Source organism: Salmo salar, chromosome 23 (assembly GCF_965601325.2).
Source record: "Salmo salar chromosome 23, fSalSal1, whole genome shotgun sequence".
In the NCBI taxonomy this organism is placed as follows: Eukaryota; Metazoa; Chordata; class Actinopteri; order Salmoniformes; family Salmonidae; genus Salmo; species Salmo salar.
In genome coordinates, this window is record NC_138313.1 from 48434152 (window position 1) to 48452230 (window position 18079).

The 18079-nt window shown below is 44.6% G+C and overlaps 2 protein-coding genes across 4 annotated transcripts in view; one reads left to right on the forward strand and one right to left on the reverse strand.

The window, feature by feature from the left end:
* Positions 1-18079, forward strand: part of LOC123729857 (E3 ubiquitin/ISG15 ligase TRIM25) — a 65369-nt gene that overhangs the window by 13570 nt on the left and 33720 nt on the right. The window lies entirely within an intron of this gene.
* LOC123731781 (E3 ubiquitin-protein ligase TRIM47-like) overlaps positions 1155-18079 on the reverse strand; it is a 43037-nt gene continuing 26112 nt past the window's right edge. Inside the window, exons 4-6 of one of the 3 annotated variants that reach the window (XM_082968272.1) lie at positions 13467-13626; positions 13282-13341; positions 11482-13045 (exon numbers count right to left, since the gene is read on the reverse strand). In XM_082968272.1, coding sequence (XP_082824398.1) covers positions 12690-13045; positions 13282-13341; positions 13467-13626 — 576 coding nt within the window. In that variant the 3' untranslated portion in view covers positions 11482-12689. Of the gene's footprint in view, positions 1972-11481; positions 13046-13281; positions 13342-13466; positions 15479-18079 lie in introns of those variants that run through there. The other 2 variants (XR_014382386.1, XM_082968273.1) reach the window with 2 other exon arrangements.

Consider the following 18079-nt stretch of genomic DNA (forward strand, 5'->3'; position numbering starts at 1 on the left):
ATACTGGGCTTTACTATGGTTCTATATACAGTATCTGTATTGATAGTCTATACTGGGCTTTACTATGGTTCTACATACAGTACCTGTATTGATAGTCCATACTGGGCTTTACTATGGTTCTACATACAGTATCTGTATTGATAGTCCATACTGGACTTTACTATGGTTCTACATACAGTATCTGTATTGATAGTCCATACTGGACTTTACTATGGTTCTACATACAGTATCTGTATTGATAGTCCATACTGGACTTTACTATGGTTCTACATACAGTACCTGTATTGATGGTCCATACTGGGCTTTACTATGGTTCTACATACAGTACCTGTATTGATAGTCCATACTGGGCTTTACTATGGTTCTACATACAGTATCTGTATTGATAGTCCATACTGGACTTTACTATGGTTCTACATACAGTACCTGTATTGATGGTCCATACTGGGCTTTACTATGGTTCTACATACAGTACCTGTATTGATAGTCCATACTGGGCTTTACTATGGTTCTACATACAGTATCTGTATTGATAGTCCATACTGGGCTTTACTATGGTTCTACATACAGTATCTGTATTGATAGTCCATACTGGGCTTTACTATGGTTCTACATACAGTATCTGTATTGATAGTCCATACTGGGCTTTACTACGGTTCTACATACAGTATCTGTATTGGTAGTCTATAACTAACTTGTCCACTTCACATGGGGTGTGTCCCAATTATATCTCCTTTCTAAGTGTGAACTTGTCCACTTCCCTTCATGGATTTAAAGGAAATGACTGGTATATGTAAACTCCCTCTACCCCATGCCAACACCAATCCAATGCTTTTACATTTGTGAGGAGTAGAGAAGGAAAGCTACACTTCAGGAGGAAGGAAAGATTATTGGGACGCCCCCATGGAGAGATGATAGAGGGATGTGAAATAGGACGAGAGGTAATGGTTGTACTCCCCCATGGAGAGATGATAGAGGGATGTGAAAGAGGAGAGAGGTAATGGTTGTACTCCCCCATGGAGAGATGATAGAGGGATGTGAAAGAGGAGAGAGGTAATGGTTGTACTCCCCCATGGAGAGATGATAGAGGGATGTGAAAGAGGAGAGAGGTAATGGTTGGACTCCCCAAGGAGAGATGATAGAGGGACGTGAAAGAGGAGAGAGGTAATGGTTGTACTCCCCCATGGAGAGATGATAGAGGGATGTGAAAGAGGAGAGAGGTAATGGTTGTACTCCCCCATGGAGAGATGATAGAGGGATGTGAAAGAGGAGAGAGGTAATGGTTGTACTCCCCCATGGAGAGATGATAGAGGGATGTGAAAGAGGAGAGAGGTAATGGTTGTACTCCCCCATGGAGAGATGATAGAGGGATGTGAAAGAGGAGAGAGGTAATGGTTGATCTCCCCCATGGAGAGATGATAGAGGGATGTGAAAGAGGAGAGAGGTAATGGTTGTACTCCCCCATGGAGAGATGATAGAGGGATGTGAAAGAGGAGAGAGGTAATGGTTGTACTCCCCCATGGAGAGATGATAGAGGGATGTGAAAGAGGAGAGAGGTAATGGTTGGACTCCCCCATGGAGAGATGATAGAGGGATGTGAAAGAGGAGAGAGGTAATGGTTGTACTCCCCCATGGAGAGATGATAGAGGGATGTGAAAGAGGAGAGAGGTAATGGTTGGACTCCCCCATGGAGAGATGATAGAGGGATGTGAAAGAGGAGAGAGGTAATGGTTGGACTGGACTTATTTATTCTCTCATTAATGACTTATTCTGTTTCAATAACATAATTACAATACACAAACTAATTACATTCAAGGAATGATGGATGAGATAGGACCCTGCCTTCACCTGGGGATATTTGTTGGACCCATCACAACAGGTGATGAGTACCTCATCCTTCAGCTGCACAAAGAAAGCCAGGGACTGCAGTGTGCTCCAGTCTCCAGCAGGGGGCAGTAAAACCCTATGGACCTGAAAGGGAAAGTGAGGAGTAAAAATCAAAGGTGAATTTACATTGATGTTTCCACAGAGATCTGAGTCATATTCACTAGGCACCAAACTGAAGAAAATCAACTGAAACAGGGAGGTACTAACTGAACTTAAGAAAATAAATGTTTTCGTTTTCTGTTGCTAAATATTTTTCTCTAACGAATCCTTTAGTCCTCCAGGTGGGAGGGGTTTGTTTGTACTTTTAAGATGTTTCTATTGGTTCCATTCCAACCAACTCAATCAACCACTGCTTATTAAGTATTCAACATTATTTTAAATAGTAATTGAACGCAGGTCTGTTTCCACATGCAATAAGCCTGTAACGTCTTGTACCATCTCAGGTAAAGGTGTTTCAAATGGAAGGGCAAGTCTCACCACTGAGAGGAAAACATCACTGGTCCACCTCTGCATCAGGTCAGCTATGTTGATCAGTACTGTCCCAGGGATGCTGGGAGCAGAGATGAACTCCCCTGACCTGGTACCACCTATGGAGTTGTCATTTTAATATCAGTTTAACCCCATTACTGCTATAACACACATCAACCATGATAATAGAATGAAATGGATCCAGGTTCCATTTATTCTACAATAGATTTCATCACAGGTCACTTGCTAAGTTTGTTAATATCTCCAAAGTGGTCTGAAATCAAGATGACTGCAGGTCTGAATCCCAAACTAATGGGGGGAAGTGGCTCCATCTAATAAGATGGTATTTAGAGGTATGAACCTTTGCTATTGGGGTGGACAATCTTTAACATAAAGTACTAGTCAAAAGTTTGGAAAACCTTTGAATGAGTAGGTGTTTTCGGAGAAACCACACGCTTGCTCTGTGAATGAGGAAATATATTACTATTTCTCCATCGAGTTTTGGGAGAAACCACACGCTTGCTCCGTAAATGCACGTGAGATCTATGCACATTTCTCTCAAACAATTTGAGAGAAATGGCACTCTTGCTCTTACATGTCAGGACTGTTTTCTTGGTACATATCCATGTCTCTGGACTTTACACATCTCCTGTAATATGTAGTGTTAAAGACTCTGGTGACTATGGATTGTCCTTCAAGTGCTGTCTGCAAATCCACATGTTGTAACCCCCGATCTAGACTGGCCATTATCTTGCTGCTTCTTTTGTCTGCAATCTGACCCAGGTCCTGACATTCTTCCCCCTGCCCAATTAAGTAGGCAAAGTGGCCTGAAGTTTCTGCATATGGATGTAAGAAGTCTTCTGCCGAAGCTTGATTTTGTGGATATATGGATAAAAACTGCAGACCCTGATGTATTTATGTTTTCTGAAACCTGGCTCAAAAAATCTATTACAGACAAAAATATTGTCATAAATGGTTAGAATGTTTTTATTGCAGATGGTAAATCCAAGGGTGGTGGTGTTGCTGTATACGTAAAACACAAATTCTCAGCGGTCATTCTGACTTCTACTAAACCTCAGCAATTTGAATATCTGTGTTTGAACCTAAACCTTGGCTCCTGTTTAAATATTGTTGTATCTTGTTGTTATAGACCATCTGCTACTGTTGGCTCTCTGGATTGTATTTTCAGATTGTTATCACAGCATGTCACCTCTGAGTTTGTCCTGATGGGTGATCTGAATCAGGATTGGTTAACATCTAACTCTGATCAACTCTAAATTCTATGCAATAACTATAATCTCACTCAGATTGTCAACAGTGTAACGGGGTTGAATATAAAGGATCCTCTGAAATCCTCTTTGATTGATTTGATCTTAACCAATACTCCTCATCGTTTTAATGCTTCTGGTGTTTTTGCAAATGACATAAGTGGTCACTGTACTATTGCCTGTGTGAGAGATGGTCAAATTCCTTAGCATTCTCCACGTGTCATTACGAAACGAAACCAGAAGCTGTTTGATATTCCAGGTTTTTTACATGATGTATCTAGCATTGAATGGAATAGAATGGAATGAATTACTGATGTTGAATTAGCCTTTTCTTACTTCCACAGTGCATTCCAGGATGTATGCAATAGGCCCCTTTAAATAAATTCAGGATTAAGGGCAGAGAGAACCCTTGGTTTACTGAGGAACGTACTAAAATCATAAGGGAACTAAATGCTATGTGGGCTAAAGCAAGAGGGTTCTGGTTCGGCGGATGATTGGATGGCTTTTAAATGTCTTCGAAATATGGGTGTGGCTATGATCCGAAAAGTGAAAGCAGACCACTACCTGAAATCTACTTCAGATCTTTTAAATAATTCCTCCACATTTTGACAAGTAGTGAAAGGTTTGGAGTGAAAAGAAGAATCACAGCTTCCCAAACTATTGTTTTTCGACACACAGGTAGTAATTGAGAGAACCTCCATTCTGAAAGCCTTGAATCAGAATTTTAGACGCAGGCAGTTTATGTGAAAAGGTCAAAAGGTCTAAATTATCCCCCTATGAATTTACCTGACACCCCTGTGCACTCCTTCACCAGGTTCTCCTTCTCATCCCTGACACCCCTGTGTACTCCTTCACCAGGTTCTCCTTCTCATCCCTGACACCCCTGTGCACTCCTTCACCAGGTTCTCCTTCTCATCCCTGACACCCCTGTGCACCTCTTCACCAGGTTCTCCTTCTCATCCTTCTCTGTTTCAGAAGTGAGTAAAGCCCTGAAAGAAATTGATAGAAAAAAATCCCCTGGCCCTGATGAACTAGACCCCTGCTTCCTACACCTAGCTGCTGACATCATTGCTCCCCCCCTATATTTGTAACCTCACGCTTGTCGTTAAGGAAATCCCCAAGTTAAACCTGTTTGGGAAAGGCGTTTCGCTAGAGGCACACCTGGCCAACATCCTGTGAAATTGCAGAGCGCCAAATTCAAAAACAGAAATACTCATAATAAAAATTCATAAAACATACAAGTGTTATACAGTGAGCAAAAAAAGTATTTGATCCCCTGCTGATTTTGTACGTTTGCCCACTGACAAAGAAATGATCAGTCTATAATTTTAATGGTAGGTTTATTTCAACAGTGAGAGACAGAATAACCAGAAAAAAATCCAGAAAAACGCATGTCAAAAATGTTATAAATTGATTTGCATTTTAATGAGCGAACAAAGTATTGGACCCCCTATTTAATCAGAAAGATTTCTGGCTCCCAGGTGTCTTTTATACAGGTAACGAGATGAGATTAGGAGCACACTCTTAAAGGGAGTGCTCCTAATCTCAACTTGTTACCTGTAAAAAAGACACCTGTCCACAGAAGCAATCAATCAATCAGATTCCAAACTCTCCACCATGGCCAAGATCAAAGAGCTCTCCAAGGATGTCAGGGACAAGATTGTAGACCTACACAAGGCTGGAATGGGCTACAAGACCATCGCCAAGCAGCTTGGTGAGAAGGTGACAACAGTTGTTGAGATTACTCGCAAATGGAAGAAACACAAAAGAACTGTCAATCTCCCTCGGCCTGGGGCTCCATGCAAGATCTCACCTCGTGGAGTTGCAATGATCATGAGAACGGTGAGGAATCAGCCCAGAACTACACAGGAGGATCTTGTCAATGATCTCAAGGCAGCTGGGACCATAGTCACCAAGAAAACAATTGGTAACACACTACGCCGTGAAGGACTGAAATCCTGCAGTGCCTGCAAGGTCCCCCTGCTCAAGAAAGCACATATACATGCCCGTCTGAAGTTTGCCAATGAACATCTGAATGATTCAGAGCACAACTGGGTGAAAGTGTTGTGGTCAGATGAGACCAAAATGGAGTTCTTTGGTATCAACTCAACTCGCCCTGTTTGGAGGAGGAGGAATGCTGCCTATGACCCCAAGAACACCATCCCCACCGTCAAACATGGAGGTGGAAACATTATGCTTTGGGGGTGTTTTTCTGCTAAGGGGACAGGACAACTTCATTGCACCAAAGGGACGATGCATGCCATGTACCGTCAAATATTGGGTGAGAACCTCCTTCCCTCAGCCAGGGCATTGAAAATGGGTCGTGGATGGGTATTCCAGCATGACAATGACCCAAAACACACGGCCAAGGCAACAAAGGAGTAGCTCAAGAAGAAGCACATTAACTTATTTCATGTAGGGGGCAGTATTTTCACTTCCGTATGAAATATGTGCCCATATTAAACTGCCTCCTACTCAAACCTAGAAGCTAGGATATGCATATTATTAGTAGGTTTGGATAGAAAACACTCTGAAGTTTCTAAAACTGTTTGAATGATGTCTGTGAGTATAACAGAACTCATATGGCAGGCACAAACCTGAGAAAAATCCAACCAGGCAGTGGAAATCTGATGTGTGGAATCTTTCCAAGTCATTGCCTATCTAACACACAGTGACTTAGGTTTCATTTAGCACTTCCTAAGGCTTCCACTAGATGTCAACAGTCTTTAGAACCTTGTTTCAGGCTTTTGCAGTGAACAGAGAGCGAACAAGAAGGTGGGGAAGTTGGTGACCCAGAAAATGACATGAGTTCATTGGCGCGCATTCACATGAGGAGGTAGCTGTGTTCCAAAATGTTTTTCAAAAAAGTTGTACGTTAAAAAGGCCCTAAAGATTGATGCTTTACAACGTTTGACATGTTTGAACGAACGTAAATAAAACTTTTTTTTAACTTTTTTCGTGAAATTTTCCACGTGCTTCCCACATTTGGAGTAGCTTACTGAACGCGCAAACAACAAGGAGGTATTTGGACATAAATGATGGACTTTATCGAACAAAAAAACATTTATTGTGGACCTGGGATTCCTGGAAGTGCCTTCTGATGAATATCATCAAAGGTAAGTGAATATTTCTAATGCTATTTATGATTTTAGATGACTCCAAAATGGCGGGTAACTGTATTGCCTAGTGTATTTTTCTGAGCGCCGTACTCAGATTATTGCAAAGTGTGCTTTCCCCGTGAAGCTTTTTGATATCTGTCACAGCGGTTGCATAAAGGAGATGTTTACTCTATAATTCTTTGAATAACAGTTTAATATTTTATCAACGTTTATGATGAGTATTTTTGTAAATTGTTGTGCTGGTTCACCAACAGTATTGGAGGGAAAATATTATCTGAACATCATGCGCCTATGTAAAAGGCTGTTTTTGGATATAAATATCAACTTGATCGAACAAAAAATGCATGTATTGTGTAACATGATGTCCTAGGAGTGTCATCTGATGAAGATCGTCAAAGTTTAGTGCATAGTTTTAGCTAGTTTTCTGTTTTTTGTGACACATCTCCTTGCTTGGAAAATGGCTGTGGTTATTTTTGTATATGTACTGTCCTAACATAGTCTAATGTTTTGCTTTCACTGTAAAGCCTTTTTTTTAAATCAAGGCTGTAAAGCCTTGATTTTTTACTGGCTATTGTCAAAGTCAATCCGTCGTAAGAAGTTTTTAAGGTCCTGGAGTGGCCTAGCCAGTCTCCAGACCTTAATCCCATAGAGAATCTGTGGAGGGAGCTGAAGGTTCGAGTTGCCAAATGTCAGCCTCGAAACCTTAACCTCTCTAGGGTAAAGGGCAGTATTTTCACGGCCGGATAAAAAACGTACCCGATTTAAACTGGTTACTACTCTTTTCCAGAAACGAGAATATGCATTTGATAGAAAACAATCTAAAGTTTATAAAACTGTTTGAATGGTGTCTGTGAGTATAACAGAACTCATATGGCAGGCCAAAACCTGAGAAGATTCCATACAGGAAGTGCCCTCTCTGAACATTGCTTGTGCTTCTGTGGCATCTCTGTCGAAAATACAGGATCTCTGCTGTAACGTGACAATTTCTAAGGCTCCCATGGGCTCTCTGAAGGCGACAGAAAGTGGAATGAGATCTCTGCTGTTTCTGGGCTAGGTACAGGGGCGCTGTTTGTGAGTGGTCAGGCTGGTGGCTCAGAGACAGGAGATGCGCGGCCCCGAGAAGTGGCCATGTTTCTCTTTCAGCCTTTGAACGAAAACAACGTTGCCCGTTTGGAATATTATCGCTATTTTACGAGAAAAATAGCATAAAAATTTATTTTAAACAGCGTTTGACATGCTTCTAAGTACGGTAATGGAATATTTAGAATTTGTTTGTCACGACATGTGTCCGCGCATCACCCTTCGGATAGGGACCTGAACGCACGAACAAAACGGAGGATATTTGAACATAACTTTGGATTATTTTGAACCAAAACAACATTTGTGGTTGAAGTAGAAGTCCTGGGAGTGCATTCTGATGAAGAACAGCAAAGGCAATCCAATTTTTCTACTAGTAATTCTGAGTTTACTGAGTCTCGACGTTGGCGAGTGTCTGTTTAGCTAGCCTTGATGGCCGAGCTATCTACTCAGAATATTGCAAAATGTGCTTTTGCCGAAAAGCTATTTTAAAATCTGACACACGATTGCATAAAGGAGATCTATATCTATAATTCTTTAAATAATTGTTGTGTATTTTGTAAACGATTATCAAGAGTTTTCGGTGTGTTTGCTAGTTCTGAACGTCACATGCTAATGTAAAAAGCTGTTTTTTGATATAAATATGAACTTGATTGAACAAAACATGCATGTATTGTATAACATAATGTCCTAGGCGTGTCATCTGATGAAGATCATCAAAGGTTAGTGCTGCATTTAGCTGTGGTTTTGGTTTTTGTGACATATATTTTAGCTTGAAAAATGACTGTGTGATTATTTCTGGCTGGGTACTCTCCTGACATAATCTAATGTTTTGCTTTCGCTGTAAAGCCTTTTTGAAATCGGACAATGTGGTTAGATTGACGAGAGTCTTGTCTTTAAAATGGTGTAAAATAGTCATATGTTTGAGAAATTGAAGTTATAGCATTTTTAAGGTTTTTGTATTTCGCGCCACTCGATTCCACTGGCTGTTGACTAGGTGGGACAATCCCACATACCCGAGAGAGGTTAATGACTTGGAGAAGATCTGCATAGAGGAGTGGGACAAATCCCTCCTGAGATGTGTGCAAACCTGGTGGCCAACTACAAGAAATGTCTGACCTCTGTGATTGCCAACAAGGGTTTTGCCACCAAGTATTAAGTCATGTTTTGCAGAGGGGTCAAATACTTATTTCCCTCATTAAAATGCAAATCAATTCATAAGATTTTTTACATGCGTTTTTCAGGATTTTTTTGTTGTTATTCTGTCTCTCACTGTTCAAATAAACCTACCATTAAAATTATAGACCGATAAATTCTTTGTCAGTGGGCAAACGTACAAAATCAGCAGGGGATCAAATACTTTTTTCCCTCAATGTATTGTATCTATGTATGTATTCTATGTATTTTAAAAGTTTAAAATTATGATGTGCCAAATGTTCATAATATCTGAAAGTTTTAGAATGAGTTGTTTTCTATCTGTCAGGTATCAGCCACAGATGTGGATCAATTCCCCTGAGGGGTGGCAGGTAGCCTAGTGGTTAGAGTGTAGATGTGGCAGGTAGCCTAGTGGTTAGAGTGTAGATGTGGCAGGTAGCCTAGTGGTTAGAGCCTTGGGTCAGTAACCTAAAAGGTTGCTCGATCGAATCCCCGAGCTGACAAGATGAAAATCTGTCGTTCTGCTCCTGAACAAGACAGTTAACCCACTGTTCCTAGACTGTCATTGTAAATAAGAATTTGTTCTTAACTGACTTGCCTAGTTAAATAAGAATAAAATAAATGAATGTCTGTACTCTGCTCAGGAAGATAATCGACTTAGAACAGCTATAGTCTAGTTCCTCCTGGACAGATGTTTATTTTAGTCAGATGTGACCTGATCGAGTAAGTTCGGTTTGTCACTGGGGTTGACTCTTGGTCTTCTTGAACCAAGAGGGTGCCCTGCAGGTAAACAAGACACCACTGAATCCTTCGGTCCTGCAGAACCAAGTGGGTGTCCTGCAGGTAAACAATTCAATTTGTTTTTGAGACCTGCAGTCATCTTGATTTCAGACCACTTTGGAGATATTAACAAACTTACCAAATGACCTGTGATGAAATCTATTGTAGAATAAATGGAACCTGGATCCATTTCATTCTATTAACATGGTTGATGTGTGTTATAGCAGTAATGGGGTTAAACTGATATTAAAATGACAACTCCATAGGTGGTACCAGGTCAGGGGAGTTCATCTCTGCACCCAGCATCCCTGGGACAGTACTGATCAACGTAGCTGACCTGATGCAGAGGTGGACCTGTGATGGTTTCCTCTCAGTGGTGAGACTTGCCCTTCCATTTGAAACACCTTTACCTGAGATGGTACAAGACGTTACAGGCTTATTGCATGTGGAAACAGACCTGCGTTCAATTACTATTTAAAATAATGTTGGAATACTTAATAAGCAGTGGTTGATTGAGATTATTGAAATGGAATCAATAGAAAAGTCCTAAAAGTACAAACATCAAAATAATTTCTTGCTCAGTTAGTACCTCCCTGTTTCAGGTGATTTTCTTCAGTTTGGTGCCTAGTGAATATGACTCAGGTCTCTGTGGAAACATCAATGTAAATTCACCTTTGATTTTTACTCCTCACTTTCCCTTTCAGGTCCATAGGGTTTTACTGCCCCCTGCTGGAGACTCGAGCACACTGCAGTCCCTGGCTTTCTTTGTGCAGATGGACGTTGAGGCCCTCATCACCTGTTGTGATGGGTCCAACAAATATCCCCAGGTGAAGGCAGGGTCCTATCTCATCCAACACGTCAATGACTTTTATAGGAGTGAGGGAGATTTACTTTAATACAATAATAATTCCTTGAATGTAACTATCATCTCTCCATGGGGGAGTACAACCATTACCTCTCTCCTCTTTCACATCCCTCTATCATCTCTCCATGGGGGAGTACAACCATTACCTCTCTCCTCTTTCACATCCCTCTATCATCTCCATTGGAGAGTACAACCATTACCTCTCTCCTCTTTCACATCCCTCTATCATCCCCCCAATGGCAGAGTACAACCATTACCTCTCTCCTCTTTCACATCCCTCTATCATCTCTCCATGGGGGCGTCCCAATAATCTCTCCTTCCTCCTGAAGTGTAGCTTTCCTTCTCTACTCCTCACAAATGTAAAATCATTGGATTGGTGTTGGCATGGGGTAGAGGGAGTTTATATACCAGTCATTTCCTTTGAATACATGAAGGGAAGTGGACAAGTTCACACTTAGAGAGAAAGGAGATAATTGTTACACACCCCATGTGTTCTGATAACTACAGGAATTAAACTATATTGAGTTTGTCTGCTTTCAATGCACACAGACAGACAGACAGACAGACAGACAGACAGACAGAGAACATCAGGTAAAGTTGTGGAGATGAGGGAATATGTGATCAGAACCCCTCCAGTCTGGTTAACCACAGTTAGGTCCAGTATGGACTATCAATACAAGTCACCATTTAGAATGTGACCCAGTTCAATGGGTCTGAACAGAACTGGGGGATGTCAGACATGAAGATGCCTAAACACAACTGGAATATTCACCCACACCACTAGCTCACCTCCACACAATCCATTTACAAGTTAAAGACACACCTTGGAATAAATACAAAGGAAAACTATTACTAGATGAAGTTTAGTGTTGTATTTTTTATTTCCCATCACCATAAATCATATTTAATCACTGAACAGTAGCAGACCTAACTTCATCTGTTCCTGACTCTGGATAGTGGATTAAAAAGACCATCAATCTCCAATGATATTAAAGTACTATTCTGAACATTACTGATATACTGAGTGGCAAGTCAAGATATCTGCTGGTTTTATTGTTTGGTCAATAGCACCTCCTGCTGGACAGGTTTAATGTTGCTGGACTGAGCAGTATGGGAGGATGAAAGATGACACATTTAGGGACGGTTTCCTGGACATCTACATTGAACATTGTTTTTTCACACTTAATCTGTTCCATGTCCAGGAAACCAGTCCATATAGTTTAGTTACTATCTGTTCCATGTCCAGGAAACCAGTCCATATAGTTTAGTTACTATCTGTTCCATGTCCAGGAAACCAGTCCATATAGTTTAGTTACTATCTGTTCCATGTCCAGGAAACCAGTCCATATAGTTTAGTTACTATCTGTTCCATGTCCAGGAAACCAGTCCACATAGTTTAGTTACTATCTGTTCCATGTCCAGGAAACCAGTCCATATAGTTTAGTTACTATGTGTTTAATGCCACTACGGAAAACTTGACCAATTGAGAAAATATATCAATGGTTCTGAATGACAACCAATATACATCCACACCATACATCATGATTCATGGAAACGTACAAGATTAAAACATTGTACTATAATAAATATGAATATATTGAATGTTTATTTTAATTCAGAACATCTGAAGATCAAATCAGTTAAATCATTGTACATAAAACAGAGAAGAATTAATCATCACATCTGGGGACCATCACCACCAGCATGACTAGTATCTATGTGGACCCTACTACAGTTTAACCAGCTCAGCTATAGACTACACCAGCATGACTAGTATCTATGTGGACCCTACTACAGTTTAACCAGCTCAGCTATAGACTACACCAGCATGACTAGTATCTATGTGGACCCTACTACAGTTTAACCAGCTCAGCTATAGACTACACCAGCATGACTAGTATCTATGTGGACCCTACTACAGTCTAACCAGCTCAGCAGTACCTCCTACATAGAGCCAAAACCCAGGATTGAGGGGCTGAGTGAATGTGGTCTGGACTCTGTGGAGGAGGGTCATTGTGTCAGAGACCCTGTAGAAGGACAGAGTACCTGCCTTGTGATCCAGGTACACTCCTACTCTGGAGGACTGAGGGCCTGATACTTTAGTCTCAACATTATTGTGTCTGAAACAATAACCACCTCTATAGCACAGTAAACTCCAGGACTTGTTATTGTATCCAAATACACCATCGGTTCCTCTCTCCGTTCTGCTGATGTCTTTATATGAGACTGCTGTTTCAACCCTGTCCCCACTCCACTCCACCTCCCAGTAACAGCGTCCAGACAGACCCTCTCTACACAGAACCTGACAGTAGTTGGATGGTCAGGATATGGTTGGACTTGGTCTGTATAGGTCACCTTTCTGTTCCCTTCAGACAGAGAGAGGAGTGTCTGTGCTGTGTTTGGGTCCAGTGTGAGCTGACAGGAATCTGGGAGAAGAGCAGAGCAGAGACCAATGAGGGGAGTCAGAACAATAAGTTATGTCAGATACTGTATCTACCCTGTCTTTGATTAGAGCACAGTAGAGATCAAATCAGAGAAATATGAGGAGTCAGATAGATACCCAGTCTTTGATTAGATCTACTATTGCTATATATTTCTAGAGGGATTGTTAGGAGTGTCAGTAAAAAGAGACTGTTAGTTACTTCACAATAAAGAGACTCACATTGTAACAACTGTTCTCTGGTCTTGGGCTCTGGAGGCAGTACAACATCCACTATATTCACTACAGACACACAAACACATTGACAGAGAGAGGGAATGTTATCATCATACCATATTCTACATGTATATGACTTGTAGGGAACTTTCAATGGTCTAAAGTTGATGTTCTTATTGTTTTCAACACACCTGTAGTGGAGATCTTGGTCCATTCTCCTTTAAGGAAGTCTTCTAGTTTCTCTCTCAGTTCAGACACAGTCTTACTCACATCTCCAAAGTACTGAAGAGGACGGACAACGATGCTGGGTAAGTCTGAAGATACACTGATACTGGAGAGAGACTGATACCTCTAGAGAAAGAGGGACAGAGAGGGAGAGAGAGAGAGAGAGAGAGAGAGTGAGAGACAGAGAGAGAGAGAGAAAGGGACAGAGAGGGACAGAGAGAGAGCGAGAGAGAGAAAGGGACAGAGAGAGAGAGAGAGAAAAAGAGAGGGACACAGAGAGAGAGGGACAAATAGGGACAAAGAGAGAGAGGGACAGAGAGGGAGAGGGACAGAGAGAGAGAGGGACAGAGAGAGAGAGGGACAGAGAGAGAGGGACAGAGAGAGAGAGAGAGGGACAGCGAGAGAGAGAGGGACAGAGAGAGAGAGAGAGAGACAGAGGGACAGAGAGAGAGAGAGGGACAGAGAGAGAGAGAGGGACAGAGAGAGAGAGAAGGACAGAGAGAGAGAGAGACAGAGAGGGACAGAGAGGGACAGAGAGAGAGAGAGAGGGACAGAGAGAGAGACAGAGAGGGACACAGAGAGAAAGGGACACAGAGAGAGAGGGACAAAGAGGGAAAAAGAGAGAAGGGGACAAAGAGGGACAAAGAGAAAGAGGGACAAAGAGGGACAAAGAGAGAGAGGGACAGAGAGGGACAGAGAGAGGGACAGCGAGAGGGAAAGAGAGAGGGACAGAGAGAGAGGGGTACACAGAGAGAGGAGGACACAGAGGGACAGAGCGAGAGAGCGAGAGGGACAGAGAGAGAGAGAGAGAGAAAGGGACAAAGAGAGAGAGAGAGAGAGAGACAGAGAGAAAGGGACAGAGAGAGAGAGAGAGAGAGACAGAGAGAAAGGGACACAGAGAGACAAAGAAATAGAGGGAGAAAGAGGGACAAAGAGAGTGAGGGACAAAGAGAGAGAGGGACAAAGAGGGACAAAGAGGGAGAGGGACAGAGAGGGAGAGAGGGACAGAGAGGGAGAGAGGGACAGAGAGAGAGAGAGGGACAGAAAGGGACAGCGAGAGAGGGAGGGACACAGAGAGAGAGGGGGACACACAGAGAGAGGGGGGGACACACAGAGAGAGGGGGGGACACAGAGAGAATGGCGGGACACACAGAGAGAGGGGGGACACACAGAGAGAGGGGGGGACACACAGAGAGAGGGGGGGACACACAGAGAGAGGGGGGGACACACAGAGACAGGGGGGACAACACACAGAGAGAGAGGGGGACACACAGAGAGAGAGGGGGACACACAGAGAGAGAGGGGGACACACAGAGAGAGAGGGGGACACACAGAGAGAGGGGGGACACACAGAGAGAGGGGGGGACACACACAGAGAGAGAGGGGGACACACAGAGAGAGAGGGGGACACACAGAGAGAGAGGGGGACACACAGAGAGAGAGGGGCACACACAGGGAGAGAGGGACAGAGGGAGAGAGAGGGGGACAGAGGGACACACAGAGAGAGAGGGGGACACACAGAGAGAGAGGGGGACACACAGAGAGATACGGGGGACACACAGAGAGAGAGGGACATAGGGAGAGAGAGGGGGACAGAGGGAGAGAGAGGGGGACAGAGGGAGAGAGAGGGGGACAGAGGGAGAGAGAGGGGGACAGAGGGAGAGAGAGGGGGACAGAGGGACACAGAGAGAGAGGGGGACACACAGAGAGAGAGGGGGACACACAGAGAAAGAGGGACAGAGGGAGAGAGAGGGGGGCACAGAGAGAGAGGGGGACACAGAGAGAGAGAGGGGGACACAGAGAGAGAGGGGGACACAGAGAGAAAGGGGGACACAGAGAGAGAGGGGGACACAGAGAGAGAGGGGGACACAGAGAGAGAGGGGGACACAGAGAGAGAGGGGGACACAGAGAGAAAGGGGGACACAGAGAGAGAGGGAGACACAGAGAGAGAGGGGGACACAGAGAGAGAGGGACATAGGGAGAGAGAGGGGGACAGAGGGAGAGAGAGGGGGACAGAGGGAGAGAGAGGGGGACAGAGGGAGAGAGAGGGGGACAGAGGGAGAGAGAGGGGGACAGAGGGAGAGAGAGGGGGACACAGAGAGAGAGGGGGAAACAGAGAGAGAGAGGGGGACACACAGAGAAAGAGGGACAGAGGGAGAGAGAGGGGGGCACAGAGAGAGAGGGGGACACAGAGAGAAAGGGGGACACAGAGAGAGAGGGGGACACAGAGAGAGAGGGGGACACAGAGAGAGAGGGGGACACAGAGAGAGAGGGGGACACAGAGAGAGAGGGGGACACAGAGAGAGAGGGGGACACAGAGAGAGAGGGGGACACAGAGTGAGGGGGGGACACAGAGAGAGGGGGGGACACAGAGAGAGGGGGGGACACAGAGAAAGGGGGGGACACAAAGAGAGGGGGGACACAAAGAGAGAGGGTGACAAAGAGGGACAAAGAGAGAGAGGGACAAAGAGAGAGGGACAAAGAGGGACAAAGAGAGAGAGGGACAAAGAGAGAGGGACAAAGAGAGAGAGGGACAAAGAGAGACAAAGAGAAAGAGGGACAGGGGGGGACACAGAGAGAGAGGGGGACACAGAGAGAGAGAGGGGGACACAGAGAGAGGGGGACAAAGAGAGAGGGGGACAAAGAGGGACAAAGAGAGAGGGGGACAAAGAGGGACAAAGAGAGAGAGGAACAAAGGGACAAAGAGAGAGAGGGACAAAGAGAGAGAGGGACAAAGAGAGAGAGGGACAGAGGGGGGGACACAGAGAGAGAGAGGGGGACACAAAGAGAGAGGCAAAAAGACAGACAAAGAGAGAGAGAGGGACAAAGAGGGACACAGAGAGAGGGACAAAGGGAGAGAGGGACAAAGAAGGACAGAGAGAGAGGGACAAAGGAGGACAAAGAGAGAGAGAGGAACAGAGAGAGGGACAGAAACAGAGAGAGGGACAGAAACAGAGAGAGGGACACAAAGAGAGAGAGGGACAAAGAGAGAGAGGGACAAAGAGAGACAAAGAGAGAGGGACAAAGAGAGAGGGACAAAGAGAGAGAGGGACAAAGAAGGACAGAGAGAGAGGGACAAAGAAGGACAAAGAGAGAGAGAGAGGGACAGCGAGAGGGACAGAGAGAGAGGGACAGAAACAGAGAGAGGGACAGAAACAGAGAGAGGGACAGAGGCAGAAGGAGGGACAGAGAGAGGGACAGAGGGACAGAAACAGAGAGAGGGACAGAAACAGAGAGAGGGACAAAGAGAGAGAGGGACAAAGAGGGACAAAGAGAGAGGGGGGGACACAGAGAGAGGGGGGGACACAGAGAGAGGGGGGACACAGAGAGAGGGGGGACACAGAGAGAGGGGGGACACAGAGAGAGGGGGGACACAGAGAGAGGGGTGGACACAGAGAGAGAGAGGGGGACACAGAGAGAGAGAGGGGGACACAGAGAGAGAGAGGGGGACACAGAGAGAGGGGGGAGACAGAGAGACAAAGAGAGAGAGGGACAAAGAGGGACAAAGAGAGAGAAGGCCAAAGAGGGACAAAGAGAGAGAGGGACAAAGAGGGACAAAGAGAGAGAGGGACAAAGAGGGACAAAGAGTGAGAGGGACAAAGAGGGACAAAGAGAGAGAGGGACAGAGGGGGGGACACAGAGAGAGAGGGGGACACAGAGAGAGAGAGGGGGACACAGAGAGAGAGAGGGGGACACAGAGAGAGAGAGGGGGACACAGAGAGAGAGAGGGGGACACAGAGAGAGAGGGGGACACAGAGAGAGAGTCAAAAAGACAGACAGAGAGCGAGAGGGACAAAGAGGGACAAAGAGAGAGGGACAAATAGAGGGACAGAGACAGAGAGAGGGACAGAAACAGAGAGAGGGACAGAAACAGAGAGAGGGACAGAAACAGAGAGAGGGACAAAGAGAGAGAGGGACAAAGAGAGAGAGGGACAAAGAGATAGGGACAAAGAAACAGAGAGAGGGACAGAAACAAAGAGAGGGACAGAAACAGAGAGAGGGACAAAGAGAGAGAGGGACAAAGAGAGAGAGGGACAAAGAGAGAGAGGGACAAAGAAGGACAAAGACAGAGAAAGGGACAAAGAGGGACAAAGAGAGAGGGACAAAGCGAGAGAGGGACAAAGAAGGACAGAGAGAGAGGGACAAAGAAGGACAAAGAGAGAGAGAGAGAGACAGAGGCAGAGAGAGGGACAGAGAGAGGGACATAGACAGAGAGAGGGACAGAGACAGAGAGAGGGACAGAAACAGAGAGAGGGACAGAAACAGAGAGAGGGACAAAGAGAGAGAGGGACAAAGAGAGAGAGGGACAAAGAGAGAGAGGGACAAAGAGAGACAAAGAGAGAGAGGGACAAAGAGAGAGAGGGACAAAGAAGGACAAAGACAGAGAGAGGGACAGAGACAGAGAGGGACAGAGACAGACAGAAACAGAGAGAGGGACAGAAACAGAGAGAGGGACAGAGAGAGAGAGAGAGGGACAAAGAGAGAGAGGGACAGAGAGAGAGAGAGAGGGACAGAGAGAGAGAGAGAGGGACAGAGAGGGACAGAGAGAGAGAGAGAGAGAGGGACACAGAGAGAGAGA